The sequence below is a fragment of the Vigna radiata genome, chromosome 7 (assembly GCF_000741045.1).
Source record: "Vigna radiata var. radiata cultivar VC1973A chromosome 7, Vradiata_ver6, whole genome shotgun sequence".
Taxonomy (NCBI): domain Eukaryota; kingdom Viridiplantae; phylum Streptophyta; class Magnoliopsida; order Fabales; family Fabaceae; genus Vigna; species Vigna radiata.
In genome coordinates this window covers 760,120-774,530 of record NC_028357.1, presented here as the reverse complement: position 1 = coordinate 774,530, position 14,411 = coordinate 760,120, and the positions used below count along the sequence as shown (strand labels likewise).

The window sequence follows — 14,411 nt, the reverse complement described above, 5'->3', positions numbered from 1 at the left end:
TTAAACTTCAATTTTGCAAAGAAAAGAAGATTTTTTTTTTTCTTTTATGAAGGAGAGAGAAAAGGTTTAAGGAAAAGGAGGTCTACAATCTTGAAGATGAAATATTCAATTTTTCTTTTATGCGTATACAAACCTAATTGTCCACACAGTTATTGACGGTAAAAATAATTGAAAATGAAATCCTTTAAATTAAAATGCTTTATAAGATGAAATATTCAATTCAAAATATATAAATGTTCAATATTTATTATAAGATATTAATAAAAATCATAATTAAAATATCGAAATTTATCATACACTTAACTTAATTCAAATTAATTAAAAGTAATTGTTGATAGTATAAATTTTAGTATAATAAAAAAAACGATATATTATAAATTTTGTAATATAGTCCTCTTTTTTAAAAATTATGCTAGCTAATATAGTTAAACCTTTTGTTATGGTATAATCAGTAAACAAAATACTTTAAAAAAATATTATCAGCTTCTAAAACTAAATACTTTATAATTTTCTTTTAAGTATTATTACGTATTATGACATATCAGCTAAACTAACATCCTAATATATAATTTTATAGTTATAATTAAACAGAATTTTAATTTTGTTTAATATTTTTCACCTACTTTTTCATTATCTCTTATGAAATTTCTATACATGAAAATTAATTATTTTAGTTTATTCCAAAGTGAAAGTGTTTGGGATCTTTTTTAATCTTTTTCTTTAACACATTTTGGAATGAAAAGTGACAAATAAATAACATTTGTGAGTTTTATTTGAACTTATATTCATGTTAATAATAAACTTTCATACTAAAAAGGATATAGATAACACTTGTTTTCTTAGTTAAAAGATATAATAAATATACATGTCCACCTCAAACACATTCCTAATTTAAATTAGGATAATGATATTTAGACAATATTTTTTTGACAACATTTGAACATTGATTACGTGTCAATATGTGATTGGTCAAAAATTATTCCACAATCAATAATAATAATCATAAACACTAATGTGGAGTAATTTTTGACCAATCATAGATTGACACGTAATCAATGTTCTTTTTTTTACTATAATATAATTAATCTAGAATAATTAATTACTATCATATAATTACTAGATTATAATATAATTACTATAATATAATCTAGAATAATTAATTCCATTGTTTTTTTTACATTTGTTTCCTTTTATCCGAAAAACATCTTTTTGGTAACAAAATTTTTCATTTTTAAAACATTTGATAACGTTTGCTTCTTAATATTTTTATTTATTATTCATTTTCAAAATTGAAAATATGTTTCATTTGAAACTATTTCTAAAAATTGTATTTCTTCTCAAAACTAATATATATGTTATCCCTACACTATGAAAATGTTGTAAAACATTATCTCAAATATGTCAAGTGTTAAGAGAAATTCATAATGAATTATATATATTTACACATGTAATACTAGAAAATGTTTTACAGACAAATATTATATATATATATATATATATATATATATGTGTGTGTGTGTATAATTTAATCAAGAGACAGAACAACTTTTAAAAATAGTTTGAGGGGAAAAAAATAAAACTTTAATTCTTTATTTTTATGATGTGATGTTTCAATCATACAATTGGTATTCGATATTATATTTTAAAATTTATTAATGTTCTTCAACTTTGACATTCATATTTATTTTAAAGATAGTTTAATTTACATGAGCAAGTATCTAACAGATGAATACGATGAAAATAACATTTTATTTAAATAACAAGGTATAATCAAACTCCACCGCTGCCATCCTGCATACACAACCTTAACAAAAATCTTTGTAACTTTCTACAAATTGTCCCTATTTAGCGACTACATTTGTTTTTTGCTGTAAAACCAGCCAGTAAAAAGCGTTTGCTACAAATAAACCAATTCATAATAATAGGACATTTGTTATGAAATAATAAATTATGAAAAAGAACATTGGAAGCAGTTAACCGAACATCGCTTAAAGGCTCATATAAAATAAGTAATTACTTGATTTTAACAAACCAACAAACTGAGGCAACACATCGCTTAAAGAAGTATATCAAAACAAATTAAGAACATGAGAAACACTTAAAACTCCAAACTACAAAACAAGTAAAAATAAGAGAACTGGAAAATACGACTAAGGATAGATAGATAATATCATAGTATTCATACAGACCAAGATGGATATGCATTAAACAATCCACCAATTTATTTTGAAGTTCGAGTCAACCTTTCGACTTAGAAAAAGCGAAAGTGAACCATTATACCACTCGTCATACTCAACACATAATAAGAACCTTAACGAAGACGCGACAATTAAACACATATGCGCTCAACAAGTGAGCCCCATAATGTCAATATACCATTATCCAACTTTGACACCCACTTCTTATCTACCAACCTTTCCAACTATATAAAATCTGAAGCACTGCGGCAGAAAAAAGGGCTAGCACTATGGACCACTTGCAACCAAATGTCGGTAACAACGATTTTTACAGGTGCAACATTATATGACGTTTCCACTATAAAAGTGAACAAACCATTGCAACACCACCAATCCCAGAAGATATATAGCTCCAAGACAACTGAGTAGTCTTTTATTTATCACCACCTATCCAACCCAACCAACCAGACAAGGCATTTACTCTGAACGAACTTTGAACGGTAAAGATGCATGTTTATCTTCCTTCGTCCGGGACCGAAGAGCTCATCATAATCTGCAATGATTTGTCAAAACTGTTAAACAATACAAGGGAGAGCAGTATAGGTTCACTTGAGATCTCCTCAGCATTCTTGGAAACAAACGATAAGACCAAAATCTAGTGAAAATGTAGAAAGGTGGGTTTTATAATATTTGTCCTCGTTTACAGTTCTATAAAGTTGCAAATATCAACATATTGAATTTGGTACCCACCTTTTGTAGTAGCAAGTGCCTGCAACAAGCCAAGGCCAAAGAAACTCCAACAACATTCAATGACGAAGCAGCAAAGTTGGAGTTTGATTGAGTAGCAAAAGGATGCAGCACATTCACAATATGCCTGCCTTCAAGAACCTCAAATACATAAAGACATTAGCAACAAAAAATAAACATGACAAAACACAAACAATAAGCAAACAGAAATACAACATGATCGAGACAGATGCATACCATCTATACTCTGATACTGACATCACACAAAGTAACGACCTGTCCAGATTGACTGTCCTTGAAATTGCTCAGGCAGAGGAGAAAACTGCTGATTTCCTGCTGTGAGCTGCTGTGGCTGCAGCTGCTGATCGTGATGTGATTTTAGAAGATCATAATTCTGATAATCTTGCCAACCATTTTGTTTCTCTGCATGAAGAGGCAGAGAATGAACTTGTTTCCCAGGAAAAGGAAAGCTGACATTAGGACTGAAGCCATTATTACTGACTTGCACAGAATTTGACTGAGGGTAGTTGAGAGGACCATTGGATCCTAATCCTTTGGTTGATGAACGAAAATGATATCCATCCAACCAACTGTAATCATCCATCATTGGATTCCCACTAATTGAATCTGAAACAGGGGATTCAACACCTTGTTTGGGAGGAACGTGACTGAAACCAGGAGGAGGTCCAAGGTGCCTGGTTGGTCGACTGACTGGGGCTTTTCTAGAACCAATTGGCAAAGCTGACGCTTTCACAGCTAAGTTATCAGCAACAACTCCCGAAGATGCAATAGCATCAATTTTTGATGGTAATACGGAGTCCAAAGCTTTCGAGATACCATAAAACATGCCATTGGTATCAGCAGCACCTATAGATTGTTGGTTAGGAATAGGAAGTGAAACATGGTTGGAGAAGCCAATAGCTTCTTGTACACCAGGTTTCATTGCATGCCCATTCTCAAATAACCCAAGACCTTTAAAATTGTTAGCGAGAGAAATTTCCTCCTCTAACCACCTAGATGTCTGTAGCTGAACTGGTAGCATGTGTTGAGGCACCATACCACTACCAGGAACAGATAAAGTTTGATGACCTAGATTCATTAGAGGGTTAGGAGTAGAATTAACATGAAATTTTAAATCCCCTCCAGATGCTTTTAGAGCAGGTTCCAATCCCACATTGGGTGCCCATGATGAGGCAACCACATCAGCCCGCGTCTCAGACACTATAGGTTTAAAAACAATAACCTCATCATCCTCATCTCCTTCCATTTGCTGGTGCTGGTTTGACTGAACAATTTCCATCTCTGATTTGTCAGCAGGTTTTTCTTGCACTAGCTCTGTTGCACCCCGCATCTCTGAGTAGGTGGGAAGAACAAAATCATCTGCAGTTAGAGGCTCAACACCAATTACAAATTTCTTTGCCTTTGAATCAAAATATATCACTTTTTTATCAACCTTAACAACATCCGCTAAAGCCTTCCCTGCAGATAAAATCCTTTTGACTCGAGCATTTCTTTCCTTGTCACCATCACTTCCAATAGAATGCTTCCTTGAAAAATCCAAGATGGTATGTGCAGGAAGAAGTGGAACAAATCCCCTTAGCTCAAAGTCCTCCCACAAAGCATGACGGTTTTCAGTTTCCCCTTCCTCATACCTGCTCATGTTATTAAAGCAAGTTTCCTCTTCATCATCAATAGACATAGGCACAACAGAAAGCAGCTTATTCAAGAAGGATACACATCTATTCCAAAATTCTGATCTCAAATTTGTCTGACTTTCGTCCACATCATTGCCAGCAGAAAGATCAGGATAACAAGCTAACCACTCAACAAAAACCAAAATGCCTGGTAAAAGATAACTAGAAGAAGGATCACGCAACTCTGTGCATCTCTCTATTATGTAACCCATCAATTCAAAAGCAGCAGCTAATGCATTCTGAAGCAGAACAGCACGCTGTACAATTTCTGCATAACTTTGACCTTCGGATTCCTTGTTCACATTATAAACTGTAAATATTAGAATGCATACAATTCTGACAATGCCAAGTGCATTTTCGGGAACATCTGTCCCAAAATTGAGCTCTTCATCTTGCCCAGAAGACAGAAGCTCACGCAGGTCAGTGACTACAGCAGCAAGAACCTCAGGAAAAGTCTCAAGGCTATATTGAGAAACAAGAAGTACAGATCAGAGAAACATATGAATCAACAGTGAAAATACACCATAAAGAAAAGGTTAAGAATATAAACCTAGTGCGTGTAAACAAGATCCCATTTAGACGGACAAAGCGAGTGCAGAAGTATATATAAGTTTCCTGAATACTGGATGCTCCTATTTTAGGACTGGCATCAACACCAGTACCCCTTGTTGCAAGTTTTGCTTCCCCTTTTCCTCTTCCTTTACCTGTTACCCGCCCAGAAGATTCCTTGACAGCATGAGCTTTAGCATCACCAGAAAGTTGAGAGTAACTTTGACGATTCTATCATGAATTATAACAAGTTAGAATATCGTAATGTAATGCACCAAAAGGATCATAGAAAATATAAATCAGCACACCCATTCACATATATAACAATAAACAGAATCATGTTCAAGGACTTGTTATTTAAACCCAAAGTGGTCCAGGCCACAGCATGTTTCTTTATACCACCAAATTCATAAATTATGTGCTTAAAATACATGCACGAACTTCCCCTAAGATGAGTACTGATAACATGACTCCACCAACATGCAACCACTCTTAATATATAATATGATTCTTTAATGCACTTAATTTACAGTATTGAACACGAAGAGTAAGAATATCCTCCTAATAATACTCTAGTCTGCAAGCCAAAACAAAGAATAAAACACAAAGTCCTTAAATAATGACAAGAGCAAACACATGGGACCATGGTCACATTACCTTGTCAAATGCAACTATCAAGTTTTCTCTTGCAGTTGTGAAGGGACTATCTACAGCCAGACTACGAAAATACCGATATATGGTCACCAGCATATCCCCAGAATATGAAGCCAACAAAGCAAGCTGAAAAAACAGACTCATTAAAATGGAATATAAAAACCATGAAACACAAGTAAAGAAAACTATAAAGCAACCATTAAAAATCACAATGGATGCATGACTGCTAAACACCTGGTGATGGGGGTTTCCACTACAAGGCCAAAGAGATGCAGCTTGCAAGTAGTAACTAGAAGCTGCTGTGTACTCCCGGTTTTTTGAATCACCTTCACCATACATACCTTTATAACGAGCAAGATCACCCAAGTATATCAGACAACGATGACACGCTACTAAACCTTTCTTCATCTCAGCAGATTTCTTTCCATCTTTCTCCATGACAATCCGATTCTCTGAATCCTCAAAGTAACCAAGAGGAAGACCATACTTAGCTCTGATCTTTGTAATAAGGTCATGGTAAAATCCAGTTGCTTCTGAAAGGAAAGTCTTAAATTGTAGCCTTATTTTAGTTATCCGGTCTGGTCGTGCAGGGCCTTTCACTCCCTGAGATGAGTTTGCACTTGAAGAAGAAAGAGAAGCAGCACTGAAGTATGCTCTAAACTCCTCAATCCGCTTATAATGCAACTGCCAGAGTGCATATTCAATATTGTGCAGCTCAGAGAAAGCATGATCCTCAAGAATTATTGCTTCATAATTCTCACGCATCTGTTGCCAAGCATTTGGATCCGATGGAACCCGCGCCTGAGCTGACCTCCGACGCTTATTCTCCAATTCAAGGTTCTATGTAACAAATAATAATTGTAATATTACAAAACACACCTCTAGTATTCATTTAACCAAAATTCAAGGTTCTAGGTAACAAGTAATAGTAATGTTACAAAACTGATCTCTGCTATCTATCTCAACAAAAAGTGCTCAAGTAAATCAATGTTAAAAACAAGAAAACCATGTAAAACAACGGAAAGTTAAAAATTGTGTTATTTCTTTTATTTCAATGTATAGTCACTCATTTTCAGGTTCACACAGTCCGTCAAAGAATATTAAGAATTCTTAATTAATATATTTATTTATTTAGTCCAATAGTGAGGAGCTTGACATTGAAAAACCAATTACCAGAGTTGCAGTTCAATTCAACTATTGATTCCAAAATGTAGACATTTCTAACATAATGCCATTTTATTTTATAATGGTCTTTTCCCACAGCCAAAATCTTATCGTGAAAAAGACATTTACCAAGTCAGTAAGTAAACAAGCCAATTTCAACTTCAAAAAATCTAAATTTTAAAATGATTACAAAATATCAGAGACAAGAATATCATTCAATAATTTAGCAAAACATCGTCACTTCAAATTGAAAATAAACCAAAATACAAATAGTTTTACTTGTTCATCAATTTTTACTCAAAGTGAATTGCCAAAACACATAGTTTTACTTGTTCATCAATTTTTACTCAAAGTGAATTGCCAAAACAAAGAAAAAAAGAAGGTAATACCTTTTCATAGAGGCGTTGTGCACGCTCCCTTGATGAAGGAGCAGACATTTTATCCATTTCTATTAACATCATCCATCAATTATTCCTTGACTAACCAGATTGAAATCACATCAATCCTGCAAAAATAAATTCTACAATTATAAATTGCTCACTTCAATGATTCATAAAATAGTTAGCATGTAAACTGATCACAGACTACCATGGCCTCCATTCAAATTAATATATTCATACCCTTTGACAAAAAAACTGAAAAACTGAATTACACACCAATAGAACATTAAAAATGAAGTTTGAATTGAACAAACCAAAGCCCGTATTAAACAAGATACAGCATAAAGTTTTCTTAGATATAATAGAAACATGCTTCAAGACTGAAGCCTCCCAAAGTCAAAATCAAAATAAAATTCCAATAAAACAAAAAGACTTACACTTCAGGACAAATATTATATCAGATAAAAACAAGTAAAACAAAAATTTAGGGTATCAAAAACTGAATCCACACAGATTAGCAACACATCATAAATTGCAAGCAATCATTCAAATCTGCAAAAACCCAATCATATAACCCAGAAAAGGTAGCAAAAATATCCAAAAAGATAAAAAAAGAATAACCAATAACAACAGCAAAGCAATAATGGAAACGCCTCGGCATCATCATTCAGTTCCCGAAAACAATTCAAGTACCTCAATTTCACATACTCCAATCACAAGATTCCTGCAAATTTGAATGACAAAAACTCGAATTCGCGAATCAATTTAATAAAATCGGGAGAGAAAAAAAAAACCTAAAAATCGAAGGCAATACCAGATCTGCAAAATCCATCAGCGATACACCGTATTACAATCAATCAAGTCCATGATTTCATAGCAGATGCAAAAAAGAAAAAACAAGAATCGAAACTTCGACAAGCAAAAAAGTAAATTAAACAAAACAAATACATCAATAAACAAATGAATAAATAGAGAAAATAAAACCTACCTGTGTAGGAAGGGTCAATCAGGAGCACGGGATTGAAATCGACAGAGAAATGAAGAAAGTCTTGGTTAGGGCTTGGTTCGAGAAAGAACGAAATAGAGAGAGAGTTTGTTGGGGACCAAAAAGAGATTGAGATGAGGAAATTCAATTCAACGTGTTTGTTTCTCTCTTTCTTTCTCTCTCTCTATCTCTTAATGTTGTGGTGATTTTTTTTTTTCTTGGGGCGGCGATGCCAACACAGAGTTTAAAAGAAGCCCTTTTCCATTCCCCTACTTGGAATTGTTGACCTCTCTTCCATCTACTCTTTCTTTTCTTAGTTGTTTGGGTATATTACTGTGTTTAAAGAGTTTTCAATGTATGTTTATATGTTGTGAATATTTCTATTCTAATAATCTTAATTTCTGCATGTATCATTAAATTAATCAAATATAATTTACTTATTTAAATAATTAATATATATATATATATATATATTATAGTAAAGAAAGGAATATTTCATTAAAGAAATTTAAATAAAAACTATATTTCATAGAATATTTTTTTTTCACAACTGAAAGATACTCGCTAATCAGTTACTTGCTTTAAAATTATTTACCTATAATATTAGTACAACAAATATCTATACTTATATTCTACTTTTTAATTGTTTTCAATTTACTGATTTTATTCTTATATTTCATAATTACTTTTTTTTCCATTATAAAATATGTGAGTAAATGTGTTCACTCACTATTTTATAATAATAAACACTTGAAATATTATCATTATTGTTAAAATAAATATATTATTAAATTTATAAAAACGTATAAAATAATTATAAAATAAATAATTTGTACAATTTTAGTATGAATTACTTTTTATTAAAAATAGATTAGTTAGATTAAAAAATTTAAAATTTTAAATGTAAAATAATAATTTATATTAATAAAAATAAAATTAATAGTAAATTATATATAGAGAATTTATCAATCTGTTAAAAAAATGTTAATCAATTTAAACATAATTTATCTTATTATTTGACCACCTATTAAAAAATCATATTATATGTATTTAACTTTTTTTTATTTATATGAACAATTTTTTCGACTTTATCCTCTAAATTTTGTATACATGTATGCGTACTTTTTAATTTAAATAATACAATTTAAAAAATATATGTAATTTTAAAAAGAATTATTTAAAAATTAAAAACAAAATATATGTGTTAATTATTTTAAGTGGGAAATTTAATTAGTCATAATTATAATTAAGAAGACTAATTATGTGTTTTATTAAATAAAAAAATATTTATTTGTTAAAAGATAAAACTCTTTAATAGAAAAAATTACATAGTTATAAAACAACATGTACATTATTAAAGGATAAATTATTAAAAAAAATAACACTTGAGGATTTTAAAAAAATATATTCAACTTTATTCTTTATTGATTTTACACTTATATGTTATTGTAATTATGTTATTGTAATGTCGTGAAAATTAATAAAGAAAGTATACACAATATGAGTTTTCACTAGTATACTATAAGTTAAAATTAAAAAACAAATTATATATTATAATTTACATAGTTAATAAGTTAAAACATAAAACAAATTTTTGTGGCATTTAAGCAACAAATAATAATTTAATTAATAAAAAAAATACTATAAATTGTTATAAAACAATAAATGTTGATCTGTATGATAAAAAGAATCATCCATCATAACATTATAGTGAATAAAATCATAGATTAAATTTTAATCAAACTAAATTAACCAAAACTAAAATCTTGATTTACTTTTTTATGTTAGTTTGTATTTGTAAGAGTTTAAAAAATAAAGTATTAGAGTTTATAAATATTTTAAAATAGTGAGATCGAGTATTTTAATATTAAAATAATTTAATAATATAAATATAATTTCATAAATAGTAAGTTTTATTATCTAAAACGCTCATTATTTTTCTAAAATTCATTCTTGGAGTTTCCTCTCCTTTTTCTCTAAGATTTCTAACTTCTAAGACATCTATTTGACATTTAGGAAGTGTCTAGGAGATCACAACAATGAGTTCTTTATTCTCTACCGATTGGTTTCTCTTATAAAGTAAGTAAATTTCTACTCCTTTTTTCTTAATTCTTAATTTAAGACACACGCATCTAAAATTCCTCACATGTGTCACCTGATATTTTTTTCTAGTTCCTTATCGATCAATGGTCCTAAGTACTTACTCTTATCAAAATTCGATGGTTTGTAGACAATTCTAGATTCTCTAAGCTGAGGTAGGGATAATGTGCTTCGTTGAGCTATTGTGGCTTTCCAAACAGGTAAGGGAAGTTAATTAGTTGTTTATGTTAGCATAAATGAGTTTATTGTGTGTTTAATTGTTTGGTATGTTTAAAACTAAACAAAATTGGTATTTTGTGGTGTTAAATGATTACCATAAGGAATTTGAATATCTGATAGCATAAATGAATTTTTTGTGTGTTGAATTGTATGTATTGATGATTAGAGATATGCGTTGTGAAAGAATTTGATATGTGTCTGGTTTGACATGGAGTTTTAAATTTATATTGAGTAGTAAAATTGAGGTAGTACTGTGAAGTGAAAAAACATGTTAAATTGTAGGTTGGTTTAGTCTTAAAATGGGGGGTTTTATAGGCAAAAAGTTAAGGCAATGGTTAAATGAAGGAAACTATGTTTTTGGTTCCGTTTTATGGTCATTTGAAACTTGTCTAAGCTACGAGTTAGTAAAAATCTAATATAGAACTAATTAGTAGTTGATAGGTTAAGTTTTGTATGGTTTTGAGTTCATTTTAGGGGTCTTAACAAGTGAAAATTTAAAGTAGAAGGTTTGTGATGAGAGTAAGGGTTTGAGATCTATTTTTGGGTCAATTGTGACTTGTCTAAAGGTTAAAACTAACAAATTATGATGAGAGATGAGTGGAATTAATTTATGGGCTATAAAGTGGTGTGTTAGTTGGAGTGAGTTGGGAATTCATGGTAAAATGAATTTAATAAGGTTTAAGTTGGATCGTACACACTTGGATAGGTCTCGTTGAGCTCTTCTTTCTGTTTCTGCATTCGTAGAGCGAGCCATGGGGTTGGGCGAGTTAGTCTGGGGCAAAAATTTGTATGTAGTAATGACTGAGTGAGAGTTCTGATTAGGTGATGAGAACTCTCTATTTTGTTATTCGTAGAGCGAGTGGTGGCTCGCTAAGCGCGGGAGGGGGGAGGGTTTCGTTAGGTGAGGCATGCGTTAAGCGACTTGTTTAGAATTTGATTGGAGGCTTTCTTTCTTTTGATTTCTTGTAACTTTGAACTATATTATGGATTGAAGTTTGTTTAAAAGTAATTATTGAATTGTATGATGCTTTATACATGATGTTAAGCATGCAATTAAGGTGTGGTTGGACAAGAGTTTCTAGGGTGAAATTATTGGTAGTGGAGTCAAGTAAAAAGTGATGTATTGATGTAGGGACTTAGCCTTGGAAGTTATTATGATGCTCCAATAATCACTCCATCTTAGATAGAGAAGGGGATTATGTGGTGAGGAGTAGTATGAGGTCCTAGTCTATGGTCTCGTGTTCTTTGTCCATAGGTGATAGATGAATTAGCCTTGTGTGGTAGCTTGGGGGTTAGGAGAGGGGGGTGATTGTTCCACCACTACAAGTGCAAACAACTTGTCATATCCTGACATCAATACATATATCCAGATGGTTGAGTCTAGGTTCATAGTATGTTTAGGATGTTTGTTTAACTATTGTATGAAATGTGATGTGTGATAAATCCTAATAAAGAATGTTTATTTCTTTTAACGTTAGCTTACCCTTTGTGTGTTTCTTGTTTGTTTGGTTGTGTATGTTGGTTTTGTTTTTCCAATGATTACCTAGTTAGTGTGAGCAAATGTAATGACGTTTCCATGGAGCAGCTTTGGGAGGCAACGGCAAATATGTATAGTTTAGTAGAATAGTTAGCTATTTTAGTTTTTATTTTGAAAGACCTTGAGTAAATAATCATTTTATTTACTTCAGTATTGTATATAATGTTATATCTATAGTTATTTTAAGATAACTCTATAGATATCTATTATATATTCTTTGAGTTAAACTGTTCTATTATATTCATCTTGTGATAGTTCAATATGTTACAATATTTAAAATTAAATAAATTATTTTCAATTGGAATCAAGTTATATTAGTTAAAATTCAATAAGTAATTATAAAGTAAAATATTTATAACATAAAAAAGATTTAAAATGGGATAAACAAAATCAATGTCACATATTTAGGAAATCAATTACTAATAATTTATAAACATAACTACTTTCGTTGCAAGAAAGATGAATCTTTATAATCAACTTCGTTAAAAAGATAATAAAATATTAAACTATAAATAAAAACATGATTAGCATTAATGAAATTATCAATAATTAATTTTGTACTTAAAATATACGTTAAAAGTAAAAACCAAATGTGTCCCTACTTTTCAGTGTAAAATCTGTTACTGTATCCACTTTTCATATAACAATTTTCCTTATAAATTTGTAGCACTTTTTTTAACTAAGTTATTGTTGAATATGTATATAATTAAAATGGGCAACAAATAAAGCTTAAGGACTTATGGTTGACGTTAACAGTATGCCTTCAGAGAATCAAACCATTGTTCCCGGAATCCAGACGGTTTTCGCAAAATCACTTTTGGACGTGTCTAAAATCAAGGTTTTCTCTGGACAAAACTTCCGACGCTGGCAAGAACGTGTTTCCACCCTTTTAGACATGTATGGAGTTGTTTTTGCTCTTTCATGTATGGAGTCTACCAGGCATATTTGTGCAAATAGAAGTGCCTTTACCTCTTACACTACTGTAGGGGATGGAGAAGAACATGTCTACCTCGGTGATTCCAGCACCACTCCTGTTCTAGGAAAAGGAAAAGTTCTTCTCAAACTCACATCTGGAAAGACTCTGGCCTTGAGTGATGTGCTACATGTGCCATCAATCAGAGTTAATTTAATCTCTGTAGCGCTGTTAGGAAAGGTGGGGGTTAAAGTGTCATTTGAGTCTGACAAGATCATTATGACAAAAAATAATGTTTTTGTGGGGAAGGGATATTGTGATCAAGGTCTCTTTGTACTTAACATTTCTGAAATTATGAATGAATCTAGTTATTTTGCTTATATTGTTGACTCGTATGATATATGGCACGCTAGATTAGGTCATGTGAATTCCTCGTATGTTTTGAAATTAAAACGACTAGGATTGATTAATATGCATGATAAACATAGTAGTAAGTGTGATATATGTGTAGAATCTAAATTAACAAAGAAGACATGTTTTTCTGTAGAACGCCAAACTGAACTATTAGGGTTAATTCATACTGATCTAAATGATATGAAACAAACCATGTCTAGAGGAGGTAAAAATTATTTTGTGACCTTTATAGATGATTTTTCTAGATACATCAAAGTTTACTTAATCAAACACAAAGATGAAGCCTTTGATGTGTTTTTAACCTATAAAGCAGAAGTAGAAAATCAATTGAATAAGAAAATTAAGAGGATTAGATCAGATAGAGGTGGTGAGTTTGTACTGTTTAATGACTATTGTGTTAAAGAAGGGGTTATCCATGAAGTAACCCCACCATATTCACTTGAGTCTAATGGAGTAGCTGAGAGAAAAAATATAACCCTTAAGGAAATTATGAATGTTATGCTTGTTAGTTCTGGTGCACCTAATAACCTTTGGGGAGAAGCCTTGCTTACTGCGTGTTTTTTACAAAATAGAATACCCCATAAGAAAACTGATAAAACTCCTTATGAGTTGTGGAAAGGTTACCAACCTAACCTTAAATATCTAAGAGTTTGAGGGTGCCTAGCTAAGGTGATGTTACCCGATCCTAAGAAAATGAAAATAGGCTCTAAAATCGTTGATTGCATGTTCTTAGGTTATGTTGAACATAGTGCTGCCTATAGGTTTCTAGTTGTTAAAAGTAACATACTTGAGAGATATTCTATAATGGAGACAAAAAAATGCTGAGTTTTTTGAACATGTGTTTCCCTTAAAGGTTAGTGAGATGTCTCAACCTGTAA

The 14,411-nt window shown here is 31.1% G+C and overlaps 1 protein-coding gene across 3 annotated transcripts; it reads right to left on the bottom strand.

Annotated features, from left to right (window-relative positions):
• Positions 1-2,129: 2,129 nt before the first annotated feature.
• Positions 2,130-8,657, bottom strand: LOC106768443 (protein SMG7). Of its 3 annotated transcripts, none has more exons than XM_022782649.1 (8): positions 8,354-8,657; positions 7,375-7,490; positions 6,056-6,661; positions 5,825-5,947; positions 5,169-5,398; positions 3,162-5,080; positions 2,928-3,065; positions 2,130-2,730 (listed from the first exon to the last, which is right to left on the bottom strand). In XM_022782649.1, the coding sequence occupies exons 2-6, from the start codon at positions 7,444-7,446 to the stop codon at positions 3,184-3,186; spliced, it is 2,928 nt and encodes a 975-aa protein (XP_022638370.1). In that variant the 5' UTR covers positions 7,447-7,490; positions 8,354-8,657; the 3' UTR covers positions 2,130-2,730; positions 2,928-3,065; positions 3,162-3,183. The 3 variants fall into 3 exon arrangements, with proteins under 3 accessions (XP_022638370.1, XP_014509094.1, XP_022638368.1); XM_014653608.2 differs by having other exon boundaries at positions 2,928-3,055; positions 8,354-8,656; XM_022782647.1 differs by lacking the exon at positions 8,354-8,657 and adding an exon at positions 8,059-8,089 and having other exon boundaries at positions 2,928-3,055.
• Between the last annotated feature and the right edge of the window lie 5,754 nt (positions 8,658-14,411).

Coding starts and splice junctions, on each gene's coding strand:
- LOC106768443 (XM_022782649.1), bottom strand. CDS start 7,446: ATGATGTTAATAGAAATGGATAAAATGTCTGCTCCTTCATCAAGGGAG. Junction 6,662..7,374: donor CACAACGCCTCTATGAAAAG/GTATTACCTTCT, acceptor TTTGTTACATAG/AACCTTGAATTGGAGAATAA. Junction 5,399..5,824: donor TGATAGTTGCATTTGACAAG/GTAATGTGACCA, acceptor AATTCATGATAG/AATCGTCAAAGTTACTCTCA.